Below are 26,263 nucleotides of genomic sequence, written 5' to 3' on the forward strand. Positions count from 1 at the left end.
TTTTGTTTTATCACGTGTTTTCTTCACTTAACTTGTGCTGCATGTTTTAAGTTGTTTGATATTAATGTTGACGAAATATGTAGAATATTCTATCTATAGAAATTAAATCGCTTTCAGTATTAACGAACTGTAAGCTAGTTTACTAGCATTTAATAATTGCTTACCAACATGGGTAAAAATTGACGTTCTCTATTCTATAAATAACACAATTAAGGTCGTGTACATTAAAATAAAACAATGTGTGCGTCAAGGTGTCGTATACAAAATGAATGTTCTTGCAAAGAAGAAATTAATATCACAGCGATGTCAAATCATGATTTTTATTGATCAATGTAACATTTCTAACAATCACGAACTCATTCATATATAGCACAATACATGGTTAGCCACAGAACAATTATTTTGGTCAGCAATACAATGGCGGCAAAAAGTGGATTATCTTATACAAGATCCAGAAATGTCTAGTTAGCTATCTTATCATTAAAAGAAAGGAAAAGGTATTCATTGCTATGATATTTCAAAACTTTTTACTTGGTATATTAGCGAGAGCACTACCAAAAATCAGTACAAGGGTCCTTACAGAAAAGTACAACTGTCATTTTACACGATATGTTTTGGATAAACACAACACACATAAATAAATAAGACATAAATGAATAAATTAACTGTATGTACAACTATTTTGCAGGAAGGATTTTTATCACACTTTTTTGTCAAATTTATTTACTTATTGTCAATATAAAAATCATGTTTTCATGACAAAAAAGAAGAAATTTATATACACACCGTAAGGTCTGCTAAATGTGGTACTAAAAACTCATTCTTAATATATAGATTGTTTTTGTATTGTTTTAAAGGAATACAAAGTAATTTGATATTACTATAGGGTAAATAGCAAACTAGAATCTAACTAAGACAAGTTTCAAAATATTTAGATCAAATAAAGAAATGCCCTAATCACAAAGATTGAGAAATTTAGGTTATAGTTTAGATTGCACCGTCTATTTACCAACTGCTGGATCGCTGTATGGAATTTCTCCAATATAAAATCCGGAAAATGTGGTATATACCTGGTCCGGTCTGCCAAAGAGCGTGAACTCCTGTCCGGGTCTGGCTCTCACGGAAACTGTATCCCCTTTGCTGAGATTTACAATAACGGTATTGCCTGCTGTTGAGTGACTGTTATAACCGGAAACGGAAACCAAGGCATCCACATTTTTAACGAGTTCAATCCACATTGCCTTATCTTTGTTAGAGTTATACGCATGTGCATGAAACATGTAGACTCCTGTTTGAGGAGCAGTAAACTCCCCTGTGAAAGGGGAATATCCGTCGCCGAAATTTGAGTACACTTTGTCGTAGACAATGGTTTCTGAGTATGACATGTGGAGCGTGTTTGTCAGGCCGACTGAAAAGGCGATTGTACCATGTTTCCCAGACCTTTGAGCTTGTTGACCTAAAAATATAAACAAATATTTTTTGAAGAATTGAAAATAAAAACATTTGACAATTATCATAATTGGTTATTGACATATCTTATTCTGATATTTTATGTTGTGTGTAACAGTAAAGAAGAAAACACCTACAATAATACCAGCCAGGAATCGAACCGGAAATCCGCGGCATTGAAAAACATGGCGAAAGAAGTACTCCAATAGCACATCTTCTTGAGCCCTGTATTTAAAATGTTGATGTTGTTATGTAAGGTAAAGTTTGATACTATTTTTTACATACCTCGCCTACAATGTTATCACTTGTCTAAAATTGATATGGTTTTTTTCTGGTATAAATATTGAATTCAAAATTATCAAAAGATTCCGAAGTTCAGTTGATATTGGAATTGTTGATAATCTATATAAATGCTCTGAGACAAACTACTGTACTAACCTGTGACCATTCCATGTGCAAAGACCAGCAAAGTCACAATTACAAGACAACTACTATACATGGTGAAATCCTGCAAATTCAAATATATAGTTATGTTGCAAATTGGTCATTTATTCTGATATCAGTTTTTCAAAATTCACAAATTCGTAAAATATTTTATTGGAAAAGGACTTTCTTTTCTACTGGACTAAACACTTAGTATAATAGTTCCGTTCCATTAAAAAAAATGTAAATTTGTAGCGACCAAACAGTGGGGCATTTTGTCAATCATTTTTGACCGGTGGCAAAATAATTAACCGTAATGGAAACAGAGCTTCAGCTCGCTATAAAACCTTATTTAAACCATCATCTCCACCGGAAATGCGAAAACTAAGTCATGACCATCGCGGTTATTTCCAATTTTTCTGGTTTTCTGTAATATTGCCATTGGTTTTACGGACTTTCCTTTTTTGCCCCCTTCTTTTTAACTATAACATTGAGTTTATCAATTGTTGTCGTTTTGTTGTAACCCTTTATCAACTGAATATCTAAATCAAGTCATGTTGTAACAAAAACAAAACAAAACTGGATAGGTAGCACGGGTGTTAAAAACTTCCGAATTTAGAAAGCATTGAACTTAGGGTTTCTATTTCACAAATATTTTTGAGCGGCCCTATGCAAGATTTGACGTCTTAACAAAAATCAGATAAAGATGTTTATTACTTTCAAAGATGAGTACATCTAGAATCAAATGAACTTCGGCTTTAACTGTAACCGTATATCAAACAAAATTACCACATCAAAATAATCATCGTTAAAATGTCTTATACGTATCGACAAAATAATTAAATTAATGTTCTGATAACTAAAACATTTATCCTAAGAAATATGTCTTATGCAAAATGCAAACTTTTTTAAAATATCTACCAACATTAAATTTTTTATTCAAATAAGTTAATTGATGCATTTAAGTAAAATGCTCTAAAAAGTATGCTGTTTGTCTACCGCTCTTTTGAAATTCTTGAAATGTTTCGAATTCAGTTGTGCAATTCAGAAGAGCTTATCTTTAAAAGAAATATCACAACACTTACAGGTTCTTTGTGTTACTCCAACTAACTTTCTTATGATTCCGTGTCTTAACCGATGATGATTCCGTATTTATAAACGTTCGTTTACGAGTGGGTGGGACTAACTTTGATTGTGCATGCAGGGCATATTTGAGTTGGCTCGGTATTGAACAGAGCCCGTGTGACTTATCTTGACATGGCATAAATTAAAATCCACGAATGTATTTCTTTCAAATTATTTTGAAGTATAACTCATTGTAAATAATGTGCATGCCTATAGATCCGATATAATATGTGGGATTGATGATTTAATAATATTAATGCACCAAAAAGTTCATACGTCCATACAGGCAAACAATAAGCTCATTTTACGCAAAATATATAGAAAATTCAACTAAGCGTTATCCATTATTGCATTTATTACATTTGTCACATTTTTAACAAGCAGGGACGGGTCTATGGGAAGGTTCTGAGACTTGAATCCCCTTTTTCATAATTTTTAATTCGTCCCTGACATGAGGAACCTTCTTAACATTAATGCATTCAAAAAATGTTGTTGGACTATGCCAATTGACGAAGGCATAGTTTGTGCACAAAAAAGTTATATACAAATGTGATTCTTAAAGGGAGTTATCAAATTCAAATACCTAATGCATATGTTTCGAGTGTCCTGTAAATAAATATGTCAGTATATATGAAATTATTTTTGCTTTGCGACAAAACGGTATAGGATTATTCTAATTCTTTTTTAAGTGTCCATCTGAGTCTTTTGCGTATGTTCATCTTCAGATTTCAATATCGACACTCCAAAATTCCACAAACTGTCCAGTTACTCAGTGACGGAGTTCGGTAGCGAAAACATTAAATTTTAAACAAGAAGTTGATGCGGTCGTAACCAATGAGATCTATCGGGGATCGAACAATGTCCCGCCATATTTGTTTGTCACTTCTGACACTTTTAACAGGTGCTCGGCCATCAATTACGGGTGTGTCTCTTAATTGAAATATTTTCTCACTATCGAATGAATAAAGTCATGTACTATTAACATGACAATGCAGTTTCATTTGATTTAAACATTAAGCGCACTAGCAAAAGCCTACAGACCTCTGTCAAATACACAGTGTACTAACTGACATTCTTGAGATGCTGGCGTCCACCTTGGTTCTACTTAACAAATCAATAAATAACAAAAAAATTCAAGAACGCATTTATTTCTTATTTTTTGTTTTTTGTTTTATATTCTGTTGTCTACATTGTGTATGTACAGTAGATCGTCTCTGAATCTTTTTTTATCTGAATTGTTCTTTTGTTTATGTGCTTCAGTATGATATGCCGATATTCAGTGTGTCAAATGCTAAACAATGAAAAGGTTTGAACAATTCAAAAATAGGTGAAAACAAATAGCAATATTTATTTACGAATGAGCTCAGGATACTTGGGAAATTGAAAAATAAGTTCTAAAAAACAGAAATTAGAGAAAGGTTTTTATTTTATTGTTGTTGTTGTTGTTGCACTTCCATCTCAGATTATACATTTGTTGCTTAAGTTTTAATATGGAGACGACGATTCCAGAAATTCGGTTTTACCAATCTGCTAAAACAACATGTATAATTCTGCTGTGGTCAGATACTGCTATATAGTCGGTAGTATGTTGGTGAATAAGCTTGGTATACAAGTATGCTGGATATAACACTGATCTAGACTATTCTTCATATTTTATACTGAACTCCATTAGAAGCGAAGCGGTTTCATGTGCATCTTATAAATCTTCACAACAAACTTTTACATATATAATACCAGACCAAAGCACATGATCCAAGCACAAGTAAAAATGTGAGGCACGAAATTAGTCAAACTATTACTATACGTATTTAAGGAGATCTTCAATTTTTTTCAACACATTCACAATCGAATTTTGTGCCCTACATACTTCAATTGATTTAAGGAGCGTCACAAATACATCTGGACCTTCATAATTCGATTTCAGGAACTTTCGAATTATTTGAGGCCGTCCATAATTTAATTTCATCAAACGTTTTTAGACCTCCACAATTTTTTTTCAGGACCACCATAAATACTTTATCTAAATAAGATGTTCTGAAACCGCATTGGGGAATTCCTGAAAAATAATTGAGGAAATCCATAAAAGTAAAAGGACCTCCTTAACTAATAAGGATTTTGCCGGACGTTACATTTTATGAACAACTTGGTTGGTGTTTCTAGAAAAGCAGAGGACGCTTTCCCTACCGGTGCACCTGGTCCATGCTCCCAGTTTTTAGTGGGTTTCTCATTTACTTTTGTTTCTTTGTACGTGTTATTTTGGTTATTACGTGTTCTTTGTTGTGTGTGTCTATTTACCCTGTTTAGTCTTTATCCTTGAAATACAAATGTATATTTTATTGACTACCTCGCTCGAATCTTGGTTCCCTTGATTAGCCTTTGACTAATTTCACAGTGAAACATTATTGTCTTGCGAAGGGTAAAAATGGACCACTTACATGTACAAGTACTTGTTTCCCCCCACGGTGTCACGTTCTGGTAAAATGCAGTCAGAAATAGTAAATCTAAGGGAAAATACGTCCGACAAACTTTCAATCGTAACTACAGATTATATGCTTAAAGCTGTTTCATTCGTGATTACAAACGACAGATCATTCTTATTAGCGCCTAATTAATAGCCATTTTAAATGTTGTTAAGCATGCAATGTATGACCCTATTCCTTAAGCAGGCACACTTATTCGTTCTTAAATCTATTTTAAGTTCATCCAGTGTATACTTTCAGAAATAAACTATTTCGTTCTTTATCTAACTCTAAAGATAATGTTTAACTCTTAATTAAAGTGCACTTTTATAAATAAAGGAACCCTTATACCCTTCTTGTAAAAGCATAGTTCTTTCTCAAAGATACTATTAATCACAAGACGACAAATTAATCCGTTATATATGGTATTAAGCTGTTTACAAGTAAGAAAGATCAATTTATTCGCTGATTTTGGTAGTCGTGTCAATATTTCTCCTGCCGAGGTCATTCTTTAATCTAGAATAAATACTCTAGACGAGTAATAAATAGAAACATTATCAAAAATAACTTCAAAAATTAATCTTTTAACGTTTGATGTTTATATTTTGTGGATTAAAGTACATTTTATTAAGAACATTATATAAACTCTTATTTATGATATGGATGGTTGGTATATTTAGGAGAACTTCCGCAACGTTAACGAACTGAGCAATTGTCAAGAAAATGTTTATGACGAGAATGGGTATGGTATATAAGTCAAAGAGATAACAACCCCACCGGGGTGAAAATGTTAGCCCAAGGCCAGGTTTATGATAATGTTTTCAAAATGGTAGGTAGAGATTGTGTCACTTATTGCTAATTTACTTATGAAATAATATTGAAGCCACTGTATACCTCCATCAGGGTCTGTCATCACTTAATATTAAAGAGGGGTCATTCTTGTAGATTTGTTATGTTAGCTTTCCCTTCAGGAGTCTACTCATGATCAGATGTTTCAAACAATATTATTTATTCATGATAATTAGTCGAAATCTGATACAGGATAAGGTTTGATTTTAAAAATGTTTCTCAACTCTTTGAAAACCTTGTTATTTTGAAATAGAGCAGGTGCTTTTAATAATTTTTTTCGGGATCGATAACAGGCTTCACCTCCCTCATTTTATACATGTACCTAATGCACTGACAGTTTTCATGCGTTTTAATCAAACAACCTCAATTACCTTCCATATTTGAATTAGATGAAACAAGCGACATTATTATTATACATGTACAATCATGCAAAATATTGCTTAGATCAAGGTAATTGATTTCTCTTGTTGTTTTCAAAAACATTAATGCAAACAGCACTTGGTATTCCCAATATCTAACTGTCCCATAATTTACATCACTCATTCAACATATGAATTTTTAAAGTTAGAAATAATCATATAATATTATATTCGATTATACTATATAACATTGCTTCGATGATTACTGTATAAATATGACCCATAAAATGGCACTTTGTGAATATTTGTCTATGAATTAACCTTGTGAATATTTAGCCACTCCTGACATAAACCTCCAACCTGACAATATCCGGAGCATACAATATACATGGTCAATTCAAACAAGAAAAATTACATTAAAAAGATTTAAAATGACATGTATATACAAATTTCCAATTGATTGATAGTCATCTCAAATGGTGTCATAGCGGTTTTGAATGGATTTGTTGGTACCATCACGTCTTATTTTGGGTATGTTACCAATAACTTAACGCAAAAAATGCTTATCTGAATGATTTGATCTTATCTTTTAATTAGCTCCATTGTGATAAATTAAACAGTTCACGTTCCACAGTTTTTTCTGAATGCCGATACCAAGCTTCCCTTGAAAATGTAGAAGGTGCTTTAAATAGAGAAAAAATACATGTATTGTACCAATACAATTACTTTAGAATTTTGGTGTCAAACAATTTACAAGGTTTAAAAAATAACCAATTTATACCAACCATGGTAAAAAAAAACTTTTAGGTTAGGGAGTATGAAAAATTATTATCACCTATACCAAATTTGGAGGGTATTTTAAAAAATCATCCGATTATGAATGTTTATGTCTGCGCCCATAACCAGTGAAATTGATCATTTTTGTATTCAAGAACGCACGAGTCCACATTACCGAGGAGTTTGGTTTCTATGACTACATTCATATGTCTAGTATATATATTACAGTATCAACCTGTCTTCATGTGGTATCAGCCCAAGTGCAATATGAGAGAATATCAGAATACGACGATTATTTCTTCCAAGACTTTAGAATCTTCACAGATAAGATATCAACATTGGATGAATGCCTTATAATGTGTTCGCTAAATACAGATGGTTGCTTATCGGTGTCTCATATTATTGAAAAGGACCTTAATCAACAGATTTGTATTGGGTATTCGGTTGTATTCCAGATGGGTTCAAGCGCCATCTACATTGATGATACGATGTACTATGCCTTTTCAAAAGGTGAGTACCTAATGAACGTAGTTGTTGGCCGTTTTGGGGTATTATCGAAAGTACTTATGCAAATGTATGAAATACAGCTCTGCCTTCAAACAAGGCAGATATTACCACTTAATGTTTGGTTTTCTATTACAGAAAGATGCGGGGAAATTTCCTTCCATAGTTTTTATACTCCCTCCCTAACTTTTAGACAGAACCATACTAAAGTCACTGTAAGCTAATTTTTGCAATTGTCAAATAGCATAAGCCGAAAAATTCAATAGTATTCACGAACCTTATGCACTGTTTTCAATACCGTGAACGTTCAATAATTGGGAGACATTGCCAAATTTAGCCATTGCGGAAATTAATACGTGCACATGTACCGTGGCCTCGACATTTGACCTTCTGTCCTCAATACAATGTATAACTCCTCCAAACTCCTACCTTAACTAATAATCTATGAGGAAAGGGAGATCCGACCCCTTAAGTTCCTTCCTCGTGCCCACTTTCGCGAAAACCATTCTTCATTATGTATTTCTCATCCTCCGAGTCAGGGTCATGCGTGGATGCGAAGGTGGACTCAAAACCCTGACTTAGGAGGATCGTTATTTAAGCAGAATGTCTGATGGACATGAACTGTTAACTCTGAGGTCAAACTACGAACTATATACACCAACCAGATCCCGACAGTGAATGCGTTAATCTGTAATAAGGTAAATCAATTCGTAGTCAGAAGAAAATTGCCGAGAGGGAAATTAATTTCTTTTCGTGATCAAAAGTTTGTTGTGTCAACCAGTTACGTCGTTATTTTAGGTTCATGTTTACATCCATACAGTCTCAGCGCTTCAAAGAAGAAATGTATGAAAACATCGCATATACAAATGTCATGGTCTGACGCGAAGGAACACTGTCACCAAGATGGCGGACGATTGATGAACGTCGAATACGAAAATGCAAATAATGATATTGCGACTTATACGAATGGAGGTAAATTAAAAATGTTCGTTATTATAATAAATTCTTTTATATTAGTATTGATTTATTTTGTATTCTTTATTCAAGACAAGTATCATTCTTAGAAGTAAAACGAGAATGGATATGGTGAAACATTTTATTTGGATGATTGTTTTTGAAAATTTGTAAATACGAAGTATCCGGTTACACGTCAGCGTGTAGCAAGTCTAAGCAAATAGAATATTATAGGTTATGTTTGAAAGATGTAATCAAATTACTTCAAAGTATTATTTACAACTGTATTTTTTAATCTTTGGTTTCTATAGTTGTTGAAAAGTTTTTTTCTTAATGGAAATTCGTTCGCGTGTTTTGAGTTTTCCTTGGGAGTAGATTTTTGACATTCAATACAGAAAAATTAGACGTACCGTAAGCTCCAATTTTCTATTTGATTTTTCTAGCATTCAGCGTTACAGAGACGCTTTTCCTAGGGGGCTTCATGACGGGAGGTATATGGCAGTGGGACGAAGGGTACGGGCCGCTTTTCACTTACACCAACTGGAAACCTGGACAACCGATCGACGCCATATCTAAGCCGTGTCTAAAAATCATTCTACAAGGAGACTTCCACTGGAGGACTGGAAACTGCTCAACCGAGTCGTATTTTATCTGTGAAAGAGATATGGTCTAAGTCTCAACTCTAGAGGATATGCAACTGTAAGACTGGGGCCATAGGAATACAAGTATCTAGACCATAAATCGTGGGAAATCTTTTTTTTTTTTTAATTTCTATTTTATAATTATAAATTATTATTGAAGCACTTGAATAAGAATTGCCTTGTTATGCAGATTATCAAGAACCTCATGAAATGAACAGGAATGCCGAAGTGCTGGAAAAGGGGGTAATTCAACTGCATCAAACTTGAAATGTAATTCGAAGTACTACAGACATATAAAGGTTCGTGTTTTGCATGTGTTCCCTGTATGGCAAGTGTATCTACATATCGTCTGGTGTACATCCATTTAAACAAATGATTTCTGTGTATTACTATGTCAGATAATGCAAGTTAAAAATGCCAAAATTTTGACCTAAATGTACCTAAGGGTATATTCCCTCAAACTGTAGGGTATGTAAGTTTGGTCATGTGACAACGTGATTTCACAAGAATTGGTCCTAGTCTACCATTCAAAAGCGTGGAGGTTTGTCAATTAGAGAGTGTTGTGTTCAGTGTTAAGGGCAAAAATCTTTCTGTGTAAAAAATTCTTAAAACAACATGACACATAACTATTTCTACATGATAAAGGTAGTAAGAAAAAATATAAACTAGAAGATTTTGCATTGTTATACAGCGTTTCGAGTAGCCGTAAGTATACAATAAGATATAAATCGGTCTTCGGTTTTCAATACGTCAAACATCAGAAATTCCGGTAAAGAAAATGAAACTAGAACGAGACTTACTTACCCTATTGGTATTATAGATCAATATATATACCCTTTCTTCCGTTCGTCCAATAATTTTTTTATCCTTACTTAGGGCCCCGCCACAAAAATTGGCGGTCGCCGTATAGTAATCACTCGTCCGTATGTTACAAATCGTGTCCTGGCTGTAACTTTTTTGTTCTTCGATGTGGGCTTTTGATATTTGGCATGTGGGTAGATCACGTAAAGATGATGGGTCCTTACCGTGGATAGTGGCCTATGACCTTGAACTTTGACCTCAAGATCAAATTCCTGTTTTTCGTTGACAAACTCTTGTCCAGGCTGTAACTTTTGTGATATGGGCTTTTCATATTTGGCATGTGGGTTGATCACCTAAATCAAATTCATATATATAGCTTAATTGTCATGGCGGGGTCCGCGGAGATGGATTCGATCTCAATGATTTCTAGTTTACCTACTAAAGACATAACTTACTTTTGTATGTATAAATACTATTCAGCACTTCTTGAGGTTTGAGATGTAGATCAGTAAAAGTGATACAGCTAGAGGTGACTAGGCAAGTTCATTTTTCTGGTTTATATCGAAACCCGAGTGCTGTCTTTCCTCTCCATCATTACCTGTTTTGTTGATTGCAGTGAAGAGCCATACACAAATTAAATTGCTTTTTATTTTTGTTTATGATGATATGCATTCTAATGTATTGTACCTGATTGTTTGTTATAATTGTTGTAAAGATTAAACATACGTAAAATCTAAAGAACTGATACGCTTTATTAGGTACACGTAAAATCTAAAGAACTGATACGCTTTATTAGGTACACGTAAAATCTAAAGAACTGATACGCTTTATTCGGTACACGTAAAATCTAAATAACTGATACGCTTTATTCGGTACAAGTAGAATCTAAAGAACTGATACGCTTTATTAGGTACAAGTAGAATCTAAAGAACTGATACGCTGTAATGGGACCCGCTTATTAGGTTACAGACCACCAATTCAACCAATGAGCATTTGGAACGTACGCAAAAATAGTCCTACGCAGAAATTACCCCTGTTCCTCATAGTGCTGTGAAAAAAGTTCTCATCTTATTTAAAAAATTTAACAGTTTCTGAAAGGAAAAACATTTCTGTACATTTTATAGGTGCATTTTGCTTCTTGTGATGTGAAGCCTAATCTCCATAATGATTTTTAAATATACCCCTATCTTGTGAAAACACTGGGATTTCCCATGCTATTTATAGACCCTTCACTTCCAGTGACCAGTACTGCACTGCAAGTCTGCTAACCCCACATGCCATTCTGAGGATTGTGAGCTGACATATGTAGAATCATGCTGATATATAGTCCTCTGCAGGTTAAAGTTAAGGTAAAGTCCAGAGAAGCCATTGAATATTGTGAAATTAGCATAGAAGCCTATGGAAAGTGGAATTAGTGGTTTTTAGCCTATTAACCCCAAACTTCATGCACAATCTTTCATTTTATTACTGTGTTTGCTACTTAGTTTTGAACTTAAAAAATGTTACGGACAGGCAGACAGACGGTAAGATAAACTGAGAACGAAAACTCACCCTAAATATTATCATGATTCAGTTCCATTGGATTCACTTTCATAATAAATCAAACTTTAAAGAGAAAATACTATAATTTGCTTATTTTCTTTTGTTTCTTTGTATGTATTATTTTGGTTTTCTATGTTTATTCTTGAGTGTGTCTGTTTTCCATGTCTTGTCTTTGTCCCTATATTACATTCTTTTGATGTCCGCTAGAATCTTGGTTCCCTTGATTACTCTTTCAAGATTGATCATCTTTACATTAATTCGTATTCCAATTCTTCTGTGTTTTATACATGAAATATCTGTTTGCTTTCTTTACCTGTTCATTGGATGTATTTTATTCATGTATGAATTTCTGGTATTGACTACAAATATAAAAGAAATCAGACTGGTTACTTTCAATACTTACGCACATCAGCTGCCCGAATATATTACTGGTATGCAATGAGCTCGTTTATATGTGCTGTCCGATATGGCACATATTTCCCAGTGAATACAAGTTAGTTTATGTGAAAAATACTTAAATAATGTAATGAAATGGAAACAATTTTCTAGATCTGCTTTATCTACAATGCTGGTCCGTCAGTTGGTTAACATGTTGTTTTCAACAGTGTAAGAACGAAAGCAACGAATCTTATGTTTAAACAGCCATGTTTCGTAAGTCCTATGACAATGGTACAGAGAATTGAGCATCAAAACATTCTTGTTGAAATCCAAACAAACCTGGCGTTGTAAGTAAATGAACCCGCCGACATGACAAGGAATAATAAACCGATATCACTAACTTAATTACAAAAATAAAAGACCATTAGTATATTAAATTCAGTCTGTGGTCGTAAATAGACGATAAAAAGACAGAATAATATTGTATTTATTTGCCGGGTGGTCCGGGGGTGAGCAAAACTCCAGTGCCTGTTCCTCCTGAGCCTGAAATAATACCAGAGACAAAATTTCATTGTTGTAATTATAAAACAAGAGATATATACATGTATGTTTTCGCTGTCTATATTGTATATCATGTGTAATTTCTTGGGAGGGAAAGTTCTGCAACGTGCCTTGATTATACTGTGTATTGAAAACGTTTCCTACGTCATAATAACGCATTTCCTGAAGTTTCCAATTGTTTTTCTTTGAGTTATCTATCTTTTGATTTAAAACATTGCACTTGAGCGCAAACTCAAGTCTTTAGAGATAATTCACTTTTTTTATTCATCTTCTTATGTCCAAATTTTGGACATTACAATTAAATGACTCCTCTTTAAAATGACTTTTCATTACATAAATAATTCACTCCCTGCTCTTTAGAATTATACTTGAAGGGTTGGAACCTACACATTATGCAGAGTTAAAATTTGCATGTGGAACTTAGATGCAGCTTTGTGATTGTGGAACATAAAATAAACCTTATCCAATAGAACCTTGTCCTCCTCCTCCTTGATGACCATGCTGTGTCCTGCCTTCGTCTGGTACTAACATGAAGCCAGTAAAGGTTGTGTAAACTTCATCCACCTGTCCGTAAAGGAAGTCGTCAGTGTGCGCTTGCACGTGGACTGTATCGCCTGAAACGTGAAACTGTTATGATTAAAATACCCGTTAAGACTATAACACTTGCTCTATGAATAAAAATCGAGCATCACGAAAATGTAACAAAATTTCTAGCCGGTATACTTTAAAAACCTCATATTGTTTCTTGTACCACACAAGACCATCTCTATGAGTCTTCGCACAATAATCGTTACAAGGAAAATTATTTGTCGGTATTGCCTAAACAGACAGAAGAAAAAAATGTAAGATAATCTCACTTGTCGACTCACCCGCTCCCGTACCATGAAACCATATAGGAATACCCAGACACATTTGAGATGAAAAGACAAAATAGAATTGTGGTGGAGGTATTATTATGTAATAAAAATTGTTTCATCAAATTCCATTCAGCGGTTTCAGAGAAGTTAGGGATTAGAACTGGGGACGGACGGCATTACCACTATATACCTCATGCTTTACATTGCGATTGGAAGGGGGTGTGATAATGCTTGCGCAAGATCCTCATACAACTCAAAAACGAGAGCCTGTATTCTTTATCATGGCAATTTTAAATGATAAAGAAGTGTCTGCTCACTCAATTTAAAAAAAATACCTTCATCCAAGCCTAAGATGACGGAGTTGCTGACGCTTCCGTAATCTGAGCTAACGTGGGCGTAGGAACCGACAATGTAATCATTATTACGGTATAAATCCAGTTGAAGTTGTTTGTTCTGTTGAGCCAAGGCATGATACATGAATACATAGGTAGCAGTTCGTGGCGCAGTGAAAAATCCTGATGTAACATTGTATCCTCCTCCCATATTTAGGAACACCCTGTCGTATTTAACAGAGTCGTTGGTAGATTGATGTAGTGTAGCCAAGTGTGTTAAGCCGGCGGAGAACGCAACGAATTTGTCAGAGTGTGCAACACGAAGAAGAGAATGTGGAATTTCTGGAAAGATAATAAATGCAAGACAAATTGGCTGACTTCTTGTACTCTACGTTGTTATACCATAACCACGTAAATGTGTCTTTCAAATATGTAATTACAGGAAATTGTAAACCTTACCAGAGACAAGGGTACGGAAACAGAGGCAGACAATTCTGCATGTTGTAAATGCTTAGTGTTGTACATTATATACAAGACCCGGCAGTACTAAAGGAACTCAAATGCTAAACCTTATATGCAGTACCATTTGCCGGTTACTGCTTTCTCATTTCATACAAAGGGAAATAACTCGTACACCAATCTGACTGAATGGCCGCCTCTCGAAGAATATGGTGAAATATATTTTTTTTCTCACGAAAACTACACAAACCTAGGGAAATACCTGATTACCCTGAATATATATTTTAAACGCTTTTACTGCACCGATTAATCACAAATATTTCAGTAATACTTTCTCACAAGAAATATATTGCCCTGTCTCACCTTAATGAGGCAATTGACTAAGAAGTTATTTCTCTTTGAACGACATATCTTAAAAAGCAAAGTAAATTTCCTGGAAACAGAATGGGTGTATATTTTCAAAAATTAAGTTTGTTTGTTTGTTTGTTGGGGTTTAACGTCCGAGCAGCAATATTACAGCTATATTCAGACGATGAATATGAAATGAAAAAAAGGATGGGACACAAGGATAATAGGGTCGACAAATTTTGATTGCCACTGTAAAAAGGGGGGATGGGTAAGGTCGGGCAATTTAGCCTCCTGTGGCGGAGCGCAAAGGTTCCTACTCCTATCGATTACCACAGCAAGGGTTCTTTAATGTGCGAGGAATGTGGCATCTTTCCCAACACGGTGCACCACTATGGTTTGCGGTCAGGTTTTCCTGACAACCCCAGCATGTAACACGCCAGGGGTACCCCGTTCCACCACCTGGGGCACGCATCCCAGTTGCTCTGTGGGCAGAGCGCCTAGCCCCCGGCTAGGTTTCTGAGCACTATTTAGTCGCCTTATGCGACAAGCTTAGCGCTGCTGCAGGCCTATTCTTTTACCACCCGACCTGCACGGGGCTCAAAAATTAAGGTAAACAGCATCATTGTTTACATAAAGAGTGTCAAAAGTGCAAATGAACGTACGGAATTGACCTGCTACTAATGGCGGTAACACAGCCTCGCTTTGATGGAGTAACACTGCAAGAATCAACAAAATCATCTGAAAAAGATAGATACTAATTATGGGATACAGTAACTTATATGTCTTATTTTTTTGTTTGTTTGGCCTTTTAAATTACTGTTTCATTAAACGTAACTCATCACTTGGTTTTATTATAGTACCATTTATAATCAAAGGAAATGTTGCCACAACTTCTAAGACGAGAATATGTTCGTCTATAAAATACAAATTCGGCTCTTTGTATACAATGCAGTCGCTTTTAGTCAACTAAAATTTGACTTTGTTTAGTCAAACCGACTAATTAATTGGTATACTCTCGGCAATGACATAAATTATACAAATGTATGAATATTGTGGGTGATGAAAGAGCCAGGGCGAAGATGCCTTTCAATAACTAATGATTTGTGACCACTTCAACACAGCTAGATTGTACCTTGAATACTTTGGTAAACCCATCTAAATGTGAAAACAAGAAATATTTTCAACAAAGCCAAAAAAGAAAATTGACCTACTAAACCATACACCGACTGCACAGAGACATCGATAAATCATAATACCAGTTCTAAGAGGAACATAACTAAATATGACAGATACGTATTTGTTCAATGTAAATATTGCAATTATACAGAAAATCCTAAAATATGATCAAAATGTTCATATAAGCTTACCTTTATAATAATATCAATTATCAGATGGCACCAAAAAAAGTCTTATCAGTAAGAATGGGAAGATGTCATGCTCTTATGGGAAAAAGGCCATCTGATTTAACTTAAGATTACAATTTTCAACAAACTAAGGTAGGTCTCTACACCTTTCCTTTCAAAAAGCATTTAAAATTAACAAAAGATATAAATTTAAAACAAAACAAAAAAAAAAAACGGACCGAGTTACTAATTACTTTCAAATGTAAATGTCCTTAAAGCTATCGATTCGATTAGGATAGAATACGATCGACATTACAGCATGTGGCAAAGTACATACATGTATCCCATGCACATGTATACACTTAAGAAGGGATACTTTCATGAAACTAAAATATTAATTTTGTAAATGTATATCAGAATTCAGAGATGTCCTCTCATACATGTACACCTCTACTGTTGGGGTAAACTTCAAATTCTCCGTTACCCATTGCCGAATTCCCCACGCCCTATATCCCAGTTTTAAAATGAGTCCAGGTTGCTCATTTACACTTTTGTTTCTTTGTACGTGTTATTTTTGTTATTTCATATTCTTTGTAGTGCTTTAAGTTGCTATTATTGTTACTTCTTGCGCTCCTAATTCCCGTACTGTACATTCGTATATGATTTGCATAATTATAAATTACTGCACCACCATATGCTGCTGATCGGTGCCGTAGAACCGCCATGGAATTCTATCTTCATACGAGATAAAGTTGAACCTCTTAAATACTATACGTGTACATGTGTTTTTACTTTTATGAGAGCAGGAAATTTACATTAAAAGATGAAATGATTGGTTAGCATTTAACTTTCTGTAATATAGCTGAAAAACGCTTTAGAAACATTCTGGGTATCACGGTTACGACGTCACCCGATTTTAAATAGAACAAATCGCCTGTTTGCAATTTTAGCCGATTGACGAAATGCTGCGTTACACAGTAAAGTTCAATGTTCAAAAGTAAAGTCGGTACAAATATAAAACATTACAACACAAGTTCTAATGAGCTTTAAAAGCCGTCATAAGCTATGAAACGTTCTATAACGTCAAATATAAATTATTTTCAAAAAAGGAATACAAACGTACACTTATTTTGCTAGTAATGTACCAATGTACGATATGTCAAATGATACAAAATGGGAGAGAACATGAATGCATATTATCAATCGACCTAAAATCTTCCAGTAAATTAGTGATTTTTTAAAATTCTGAACCAAGTACATACATGGCGAAATCAATAATTGATTGGGAGTTAAGTTTGGTAGAGCTTTGAATTCGCCAGGATGTTGAAAGCAAGCCAAAATCAGTGGCATAGAATATTTGACGATTAACGACTTTGAAGACTTCAGTCTTTGATTTTTATTTTCCCGGTCTTGTCTTGATTTTTTCGATTACCGCTCTATTATCTTTGTTCGCTTGATTATTCTTACGGGTGCCACTGGTTGAGCAGGCCATGCTTACCTTTCCGGAGCACCTGATGTCATTCCCGGTTTTTCGTGAGAGTTCATGTGTAAATCTTCATTCCTCTTTGCACCTTAGACACCTTATCGGGCAAGCTCAGAGCGGCGGATACAGAAGTTTTTTAAGAACCCCAACATGAAGCGAAGCATTGACAAGGTCGACTCTTATGGAACTCGCCTCTTATAAAAATGGTCTAATATCTTATTGAATGTTTTTTTGCTTCATTTTAAATCTCATACACCTGTTCTACATTACACTATTTAGATTAGTTATAGCTAACGTTTCTTGAAATTATTCCATATTATGTCCCTACTAAAAAAGGGAGTGGAATATTGCAATCACCTTGTTCGTATGTTCGTTCGTCTGTCTGTCAACCCGTCATTCCGTCCATCCGAGTTTCGTCGCAATTAACTCAACTCTCAATGAACGAATTGATTTCATATTTGGTATATGGCTTTATATGGTTGTAAGCGGCTTAAGTTTCTGAATTTCATGGGAATTTTTCGTTGTTTACTACTTTTAACATGTGGGTATGTCTATAAAGAGTGCAGTACTAGAGCATTGTGAATACTTAAAACATTATTCAAACAAATTATGTGAAGGTAGATAAGCAGGTCACAATAGAAGGAAAAAAGTAAAATTCTTTAGGTTTAATGGTAAAAAGAGAGAAACTTTTGTGGCTTTGTTTTATTTTATCTTCTTTGTTGTGTGTGTGTGTTTTCCATGTTTGGTCTTTGTCCCTAGGTTACATTTTTGTATTTCCGCTGGAATCTGGATTCCCTTGATTACTATTTCTATGATATATGAATGGACTCCTATGCTTGTATGACGATTACTGTATTTAGTTTAAACATTGTTATTAAGTAATTAGCATATTTTAACATCCAACCAAAACAATAGAATAAAATGAACTATTGTAGAAGATTAATTACAGGATGCAGAAACATGAATTTTTTGTGTGAATCTTCATTCGTCTTATAGAAATCTGTCTCCTGAAATCATGAATAATAATTATATCAATGATATATACAGTATCGTTCAGGGTAGTGCTCTAGTGCTCATAACGTGCATTTGGTGAGTTTGGTACAAAGTGAAGAGGTTGATATTTAATGCTCTAAGTATTTGCTCAGGTGATAAGCAATTTTCAAAGTTATTTAAAAGAAGAAACTGTGTAATTTAGATTCTTATTATGAAGAGTTTGCTCTGTATCACAAAGTGTGAACCATAGTAAACGTAGAGAGAGAGAGAGAGAGAGAGAGAGAGAGAGAGAGAAGACTGAATTAATCATATCTTGTTTCACCATGGAGCTTACTTAATATTATCAGCAGTTGTTTTTAATCGACAGCAAGGATGTTACACTTACTGATATTAGCTGGCGCTTTTGGAATTTCTGTACAACAAGGCAAGTATTACATAATTACAGGACTAAATTTTTTTTACTTGTGTAATTTATAGCAAATATAATATTAATCATGCGCTTACGGTAGATCAAAATACTTGCATTGACCATCTTTTTTCTGTCATCATGCAAACCTTTTTTTTTAGAAATTTGCATTTTAAGTGCAAGTTTTTGTAAGAATCAGGCAGAATCAGAAACATGCATGTCAAAATCCCATCGATCTGACAAGGATTTCACTCAACCTCTATTCAAAACGACCATTATTTGATCTCTGCGTCACTGAATGATTTGCTCAGAAATTTTTCAATAGAACGTAAGAAAAATGAGGTTTTTGACAGAGTAATTTGCCTTTGAAATGTTCATTTTCAGTTCATTTAATGAAATTATAACTCAATTTACCAGAGTGATATTGAACATTTTGTCTTTTTGCTTTGATAATAATGGTGCAAATAGTCAAATTAAACTTTCTAATTTCCCAATTCATGTACACAGGCAAAATTATTTCACACGATTTTCATATGTTTTGTATGGCGTGTTCATATCACAACTCATACGTTATGCCAGAGCTTGCCGAAACTACGCAGACTTTTTTGTATCGCGCTAGAGCTCTAACAAATAGACTTCTGGAACAGGGTTATGTTGCTACAAGATTGAAGTCATCACTACTGAAGTTTTATTGTCGTCATCATGAACTCGTGGATCGTTATGGTGTATCCATCAGCACCATGAAAACTGATTTATTCAAAGTGTCATAGTTTTCCTTTCCTCGTTTGTCTACCCCGGACTTGACTTTTTATGAGCAACTCGGCGGGTGTTTCTAGAAAAGCAGAGGACGCTTACCCTACCGGTGCACCTGGTCCATGCTCCCAGTTTTTAGTGGAGTCCGAGTTGCTCATTTACTTTTGTTACTTTGTATGTATGATTTTAGTTACTTTATGTTCTTTGTTGTGTTTGTCTGTTTTCCATGTCTGGTCTTTGTCCCTGGATTACATTCTTTTGATTACCGCTATAACCTTGGTTCCCTTGATTATTCTTTCACTCGAATTGAGAAATAATTCACGTGAAATTCGGGTGAATAGAGCCTTGACGTGAAATTAACATGATTTTTTCACATGAAATTCATGTTAAGTGAATTTTCACGTGAAAATTACGTCAATTTTATGTGCAGTATACGTGAATTTCTTGTGAATCTCGATTAACATGAATTTCACGTGAAAATATTTGCCTGTGTACAACGTTTAGAGTCAACATTTTTCACTAGTAAACGAATTATTTTGAGTAACGAATGTATAATTCATTATACTCATTAAACTAAAGGTTCTAATTATCCAATTGTTTCCCTTCATCAGCAGACATACCAGCCGTGGCCTTCTCTGCCGGCCTAACACAACATGTCAACCTTTCCCACTCAGAAGTTGTCAAATTTGACCGTATTTTCACCAACATTGGATCTGGATACGATAGTAATACCGGAAAGTTCATGTGTCCTCAGAGTGGAATCTATGTGTTCCAATTCCACGCTCTTTCAAAACAGGTATTCGTCGCTTATCCTAAATTTTCAAAAGTATCAAAAGACAAGCCATATGCTTCTGTAGAGAAAACTGACGATAAGTGGCATTCACGAAATACTTAATATAGTTTTTTTCACTTCTGCATGAAAGCAGGAGGCATAAAGTGTTCATGATGTCCTCTTGTTCGGTTTCTGTCTATTTTCTGAAACCGCTAAAAGAAATTCAATGAAACTTGCTCCAATTCTTCATTAGCTGATGGCATCGTACACATTCTTTTTTTTTTATATATATATTTCAATCTGAATGGCTTTTAGGGATCCTAATGCAAAACATGAACCATATCTTTCTTCAACCAAGGGGACAACTTCTAATCCACAACTCCTCTGAACATGTTAAATTGAATTCGATCAAATTTACAAACATTTGTCATGCAGGTGATGACACTGTGTACTTCCTATTATGTTTTTCGATCTGAATGACTGTTATGTTTTTCTATATGTTTTTAGGAGAGGATTGGGGTTACAATGTACCACGTAGTGAGCTTTGCTCACAGTTTCGTTTTTTTTGTATACTATCTTCAAAAAAAAAGAAAATAAGTTGATAATTAGTGAATGGGCAAACTACGCTTAAACTTTCTAGTGATTTGTCAATGATCAACTAAAACGACGTCAAAACCAATGTATTGGTACATATAAGGAACATTATTACCTAATTATAAGGTTTTATCTTGTTTATTAAATATACACATATTTTTCTCTATTTTCAAAATTTATTCAGGACAGGGCGATCTATTGCTCCTTGAGGAGTCTATTGCACTGACCCCATAATGACCTTTATCTAAGCTTTTTGATTGGTTGAACTTTTTTAAGCCCTTCATTGATTTGGAATTTACACACAAAAAAAACTCGTGTGTAAAAACGTATATGTGACTCTCGTCTGCCAATTCGTAAACATGGAGCGGTGAATTTCGTAGTCTCTTTGACATATTCCCCATTTCCATTCTTTATTATATCTCATAGACAAAGTAGGTAATAAAACAGTTGGCCTCGTGCAATAGAACACTTGATCATTCTCAGGACCCCAGGACAAATATTCTGGTCTATTGCATCCAACCCACTTAATAACTGTATAATATAGTCTGTTTTGTTTGTTTGTTGTGGTTTAACGTCCCAGCAGCAATATTTCAGCTATATTCAGACGATAAACATGACATTAGTGATAAAATGATCATGAAATGATGATGAAATGAAAAAGGGATGGGACACAAGGACAATGGGGTCGACAAATTTTGATTGCCACTAGAAATAGGGAGAGGTTTGCTTTAGATGACACTGTACAGTGGTATTCATGTTGACCGATCTATCAAATTTTGACATAAATGAAGGTTTCAACATCATTCATATTAAAGCGAGTAAGACACCAAACTTCAAGAATAGAGTTGGCCTTTTATTAATTGAAAGACATGTGTCTGATGAACAGCTTTACATGTGGGTAGGTGAAGAGATTCTTTCAATCACAGAATTAAAATGTTTAAATTATCTCGTCAATTGTCCAGTTAGTCATTTCAACTGTATCCCCTGAAGGTGACTACCTTATTGTAAATAACCCCAACCCCTTTGTAGGTCTCCGCGTAAAAACCTAATGCATGCGTAAGTGAGGTTATTCTAGTCAACATTGTTTATTTACCGATAATAGTGTCGATGACTCAATGGGCAGGTCTTTAACTTTAATGACACTGTTATCTTTTTGTCAACAAAGATCACTTTTTTCTAAACTGAAATGAGACTCGAAGTGGTATTGCGATTGAAAGTTGACAGACCATAACTATCTTGTTCGTTTGTTTGTTGCTTTAAAAGGATTAAGCTTGGTCACTGATAAGTTTGTGTTTATGCATGGTCTTTGTTCATTGTGTTATGACATTATTGACTTGTTAACTGAAAACGCAATACCCAAAAGAAATTAGAATGATACTGAAACGCCAACTATTTTGCTAGCAAGGGAAGGCTTGGATTAAAAAAAAATATTAATTAATTCCAATTTTTAGCAAAAATAATTACTCAGCCATTGACAGAAAAATCTTGTTTCATTCATTCCTTTATTTCCTCTTTACAAAGATTTGATATGAAATAACAGTATACAAACAAGAGTAAGACAAACATAGTTGAAATGGAAAAACTAACCATATAAATATTAAAAACCATGTCAAAGTACACAAATGCACAGTATGAAAAATATTAGTGATCTCAAGGAGGGTTAAAGCATTCCGCCTAGCCTTGACGAGGACAGTCAAATATCCATAGCTGTTCGACTTATTTGTTAGAGCTATGTTGTTGTAAGATGCTGCTGACTTACTCACGTGTGTAGTACATAGCGAGTAGAAGTATTCAGCATCGGTGTCACCAAGATGAAATAATGTTTTCTTTCCTAGAAGCACACAATAAAAAATTTCAATGTCATAATGGTTCAGTTCAGCATATATATATAAATCACGATATCATAGAATATATTCCGCAGAGGATAAGTAAGTACATTCAGACGATGAGTGAATAAAAACCTCCTTGAAGCTTTTGTCGCAGAGTTCACACAGTTTTATATCACTGTCAGGTATGGTGATGATAAGTTTAGCGATGAAAAATGCTCCTTGTTGTTGCGCTTGAAATGGAGGGTACTTCCAAATATTTGCCACTGTCACATTTTGGTGAATTTGACGAAAACGAAAAAAGTCAGAGTCAGTAGAAATATGCCTTCACCAGAAATCTTCTTGTTAATGGTTGATTGCTCAGATCACAATCTTTTTTTCAGAAGAACTCTCTTAGAAAATGTTCATCTTTGACATAAGTCTAAAGAAAGGAAAGGAGTCCATACTTTTGAAGTATTAAAGACATATCTGGGATGAATCTGGACGTTTCGGAAATATTAGGCATGCATGTGAACAGTCTGTTAATAAATATCCGTTTGGGTAAAATGTCACAATCTAAACGACAGAGTTTTCCCAAAAAATATAGCCTGCGCTTTTCGATTTCACACAAAATAGATCGAAGGCCTAGCATTCTTTCGCACATATCTGATCTAGTCCTTGCCGGAAACAGTTGGATCTTTTTGGCTACAAAATGCTGAAACTAGTCCAAAAGTTTAGTGTCTTTATTCTTTAGATCATGCAAAGTTCACAACCGTATAAACAGTTAGGTACAATGACGGATTTATACGGTTTGATTATTGACTCTGGATTCATGTTGCCATTTTGACTCTTAGTAAAAATGAATTCAACATCTGCCACCAAAAACAATAATCTCAATTTTTAACAAATAAAACCAACAACAACAAAAAAACAAAACAAAACAGAAATTTTCTGCTTTTTTTTCGTTTTATCAGTCTATGAAAGATATACAATCTTCCTACCACAATCATATACATATAAATTACAGCGCCGGGGGCGTGGCGGCCGTGCGCCCCTCCCTAAAATTTGCAAAGCATGTATTGTCAGCGATAGATTTAGGCGGTTTTAGGTCGAAACTTTAATTTCTCGCTAATTTTACCACGAAAGATATCTACATTTTACCCACTTTAGAAGAATATTTCAAGGATTTAATCTAAAAAAGTTTTTCGTCTCGCTCCGCTCGGCCAAATTTTTAACTATACGCCCCCTAATCTAAAATCCTAGATCCGCCCCTGAATTACGATTTCATCAAACGTTGAACGATAAAATTTTGATTATTTACAGGACAAAACAGTATGGCTGCAGCTGTACCATAATTACCACTATGTTGTTTCTGTATATGGACATACAGCCAACGATTACTCCGCTGGCGGTAACTCGGTCGCTATAAAACTATCAAAAGGTGAGTAGCGCTCGGTTGGTTAAAATATATGTTGGGGGGGTATTTCGTTGGAGCACGAATAAGTCGTCATCAGTTCTTAATCTTGGGGTTTCTTAAGGAAAACAGTTCTATCAAAGGTAAATCATTTCAAAGAACCAATCTCGGTAACTCTCTATGATATAACGAAGAAACAGTTTACTTAATGTGTACACTAACCATGATACTTCGTCGTCGCTATGGAGCTCTCTTGAGTTCAGTTTTCAGGGGGCAACCTATTCAATCCTAAGGCGACTGGTTTACACACACAAAGAAAGGACGTCACTGACTGAAATGGATGATAAAATGAACATGAAATAATGACGAAATGAAAAATGGGGTGGGACACAAGGACAACAGGGTCGACAAATTTTGATTGCCACAATAAAAAAGGGAGGGATTGATAGGGTCGTGCAATTTAGCCTCCTGTGGCGGAGCGCAAAGGTTCCTTCTCCTATCGAATACCACAGCAGGGTTCTTTAACGTGCGAGGAACGTGGCATCTTTCCCAACACGGTGCACCACTATGGTTTGCGGTCAGGTTTTCCGTATTACAGCCTGACAACCCCAGCATGTAACACGCCAGGGGTACCCCATTCCACCACCTGGGGCACACACCCCAGTTGCTTTGTGGGCAGAGCGCCTAGCCTCCGGCTAGTTGCTGAGCACTATTTAGTCGCCTTTTACGACAAGCTTAGCCCTGCTGCAGGCCTATTCTTTTGACACCCGGACCTGCACGGGCCCAAAAGACTATAAATAAAAAAGACTTTGGATAAGAAAAGAAACTTTCGATATCGTCATCTATTTTGGAAATTATACCATAAAAACTAGTATCGAGAAAATGTAGGTGTTTTGCACAAGTGAAAAACAACTTTAGAATGGATTTGAAATTTAATACAAACTTTAAAATAAAATAAAAGTGCTGTATATTGTACATGATAGAAAAAGTACATGGTCAGTATTTTGCAGGTAAATACAAAACATTTGTAAAACACTGTGGGAAGAAAGGCCAAATCATTTTTCTTTTATTGTCTAGGAACACGAGTCTCTTACCCGCTTTGATAAAGCCATAGTTATAAAATACTCATTTGTTCAGGCTTTTAAGAAAAAAAAAAAATATTCAAACATGTCCTGTTTATGTTTTGTGCTCGTTTGCCGTCTACTCCGCATTTTCTTGGATGCACACAAAGTTGCCTTCACATTGACACCATGAACTGTGTCTAATTTGAAAATAGACGAAATCATATGTATTTCCAACACTTTCATTTCAGGTGATGAAGTTAAAGTGATTGCAGTTGATTCTAAAAATGGTGCCACTACGTATATGTACGGGGCGCAGGACGAGGTTTATTGCACATTCTCTGGTTATCTTGTTTCACCCATCTTTGAGGAAATTCCCGTTGTCGGTTGAGCCACAATGTACAATGATTTGAATAAAACATATCGTGTTTCAGTTGTCTAGCTTTTTTATTTTATATAAAAGTATAAAAGGTTATTTGAAATGGTATTGTCAAGACTGTCGTTTTCAACTAGATGCATACGTCTTGACGAATAAAGAGAAATTGTATGCATATACATGTACTTTGATATTAGTTTTATATGCACAGTAAATGTGATTATATTTGTTTAAAGTCGTAACGGGCACCGTCAAACCATCAAGAATTGTTACAACATATGACGTCTCAAGCTCCGAACAGCGTCTAACGTCGAAAATTCACTATAGAAGCTGCAGCTAGCCCTCTCAGAAATGCTAAGTCGGAAAAAAGTGAATGATGACGTTATCCGATTGTCAAACGACGTATGATTTAACCCTTTGACTGCCAGCATTTTCTCTAAGAGAG

General features: G+C 34.9%; 2 protein-coding genes across 3 annotated transcripts; one reads left to right on the forward strand and one right to left on the reverse strand.

The window, feature by feature from the left end:
• Positions 1–306: 306 nt before the first annotated feature.
• LOC148599288 (uncharacterized) lies at positions 307–16,272 on the reverse strand. The gene is made up of 7 exons (XM_088557221.1): positions 16,186–16,272; positions 15,481–15,556; positions 14,015–14,353; positions 13,288–13,436; positions 10,566–10,694; positions 1,888–1,957; positions 307–1,456 (listed from the first exon to the last, which is right to left on the reverse strand). The coding sequence occupies exons 2-7, from the start codon at positions 15,554–15,556 to the stop codon at positions 1,002–1,004; spliced, it is 1,218 nt and encodes a 405-aa protein (XP_088413347.1). The 5' UTR covers positions 16,186–16,272; the 3' UTR covers positions 307–1,001.
• On the forward strand, positions 16,234–25,875 carry LOC148599289 (complement C1q-like protein 4). Of its 2 annotated transcripts, none has more exons than XM_088557704.1 (5): positions 16,234–16,314; positions 19,005–19,061; positions 20,408–20,592; positions 24,291–24,408; positions 25,694–25,875. In XM_088557704.1, exons 2-5 carry the CDS (start codon positions 19,010–19,012, stop codon positions 25,831–25,833), a joined length of 495 nt encoding a protein of 164 aa, XP_088413830.1. In that variant the 5' UTR covers positions 16,234–16,314; positions 19,005–19,009; the 3' UTR covers positions 25,834–25,875. The 2 variants fall into 2 exon arrangements, with proteins under 2 accessions (XP_088413830.1, XP_088413831.1); XM_088557705.1 differs by having other exon boundaries at positions 16,296–16,314; positions 20,411–20,592.
• The last annotated feature ends 388 nt before the right edge of the window (positions 25,876–26,263 follow it).

This window comes from Perna viridis, chromosome 13 (assembly GCF_037379345.1).
Source record: "Perna viridis isolate PV_CMFRI_1.1 ecotype Kerala chromosome 13, ASM3737934v1, whole genome shotgun sequence".
Classification (NCBI taxonomy): Eukaryota; Metazoa; Mollusca; class Bivalvia; order Mytilida; family Mytilidae; genus Perna; species Perna viridis.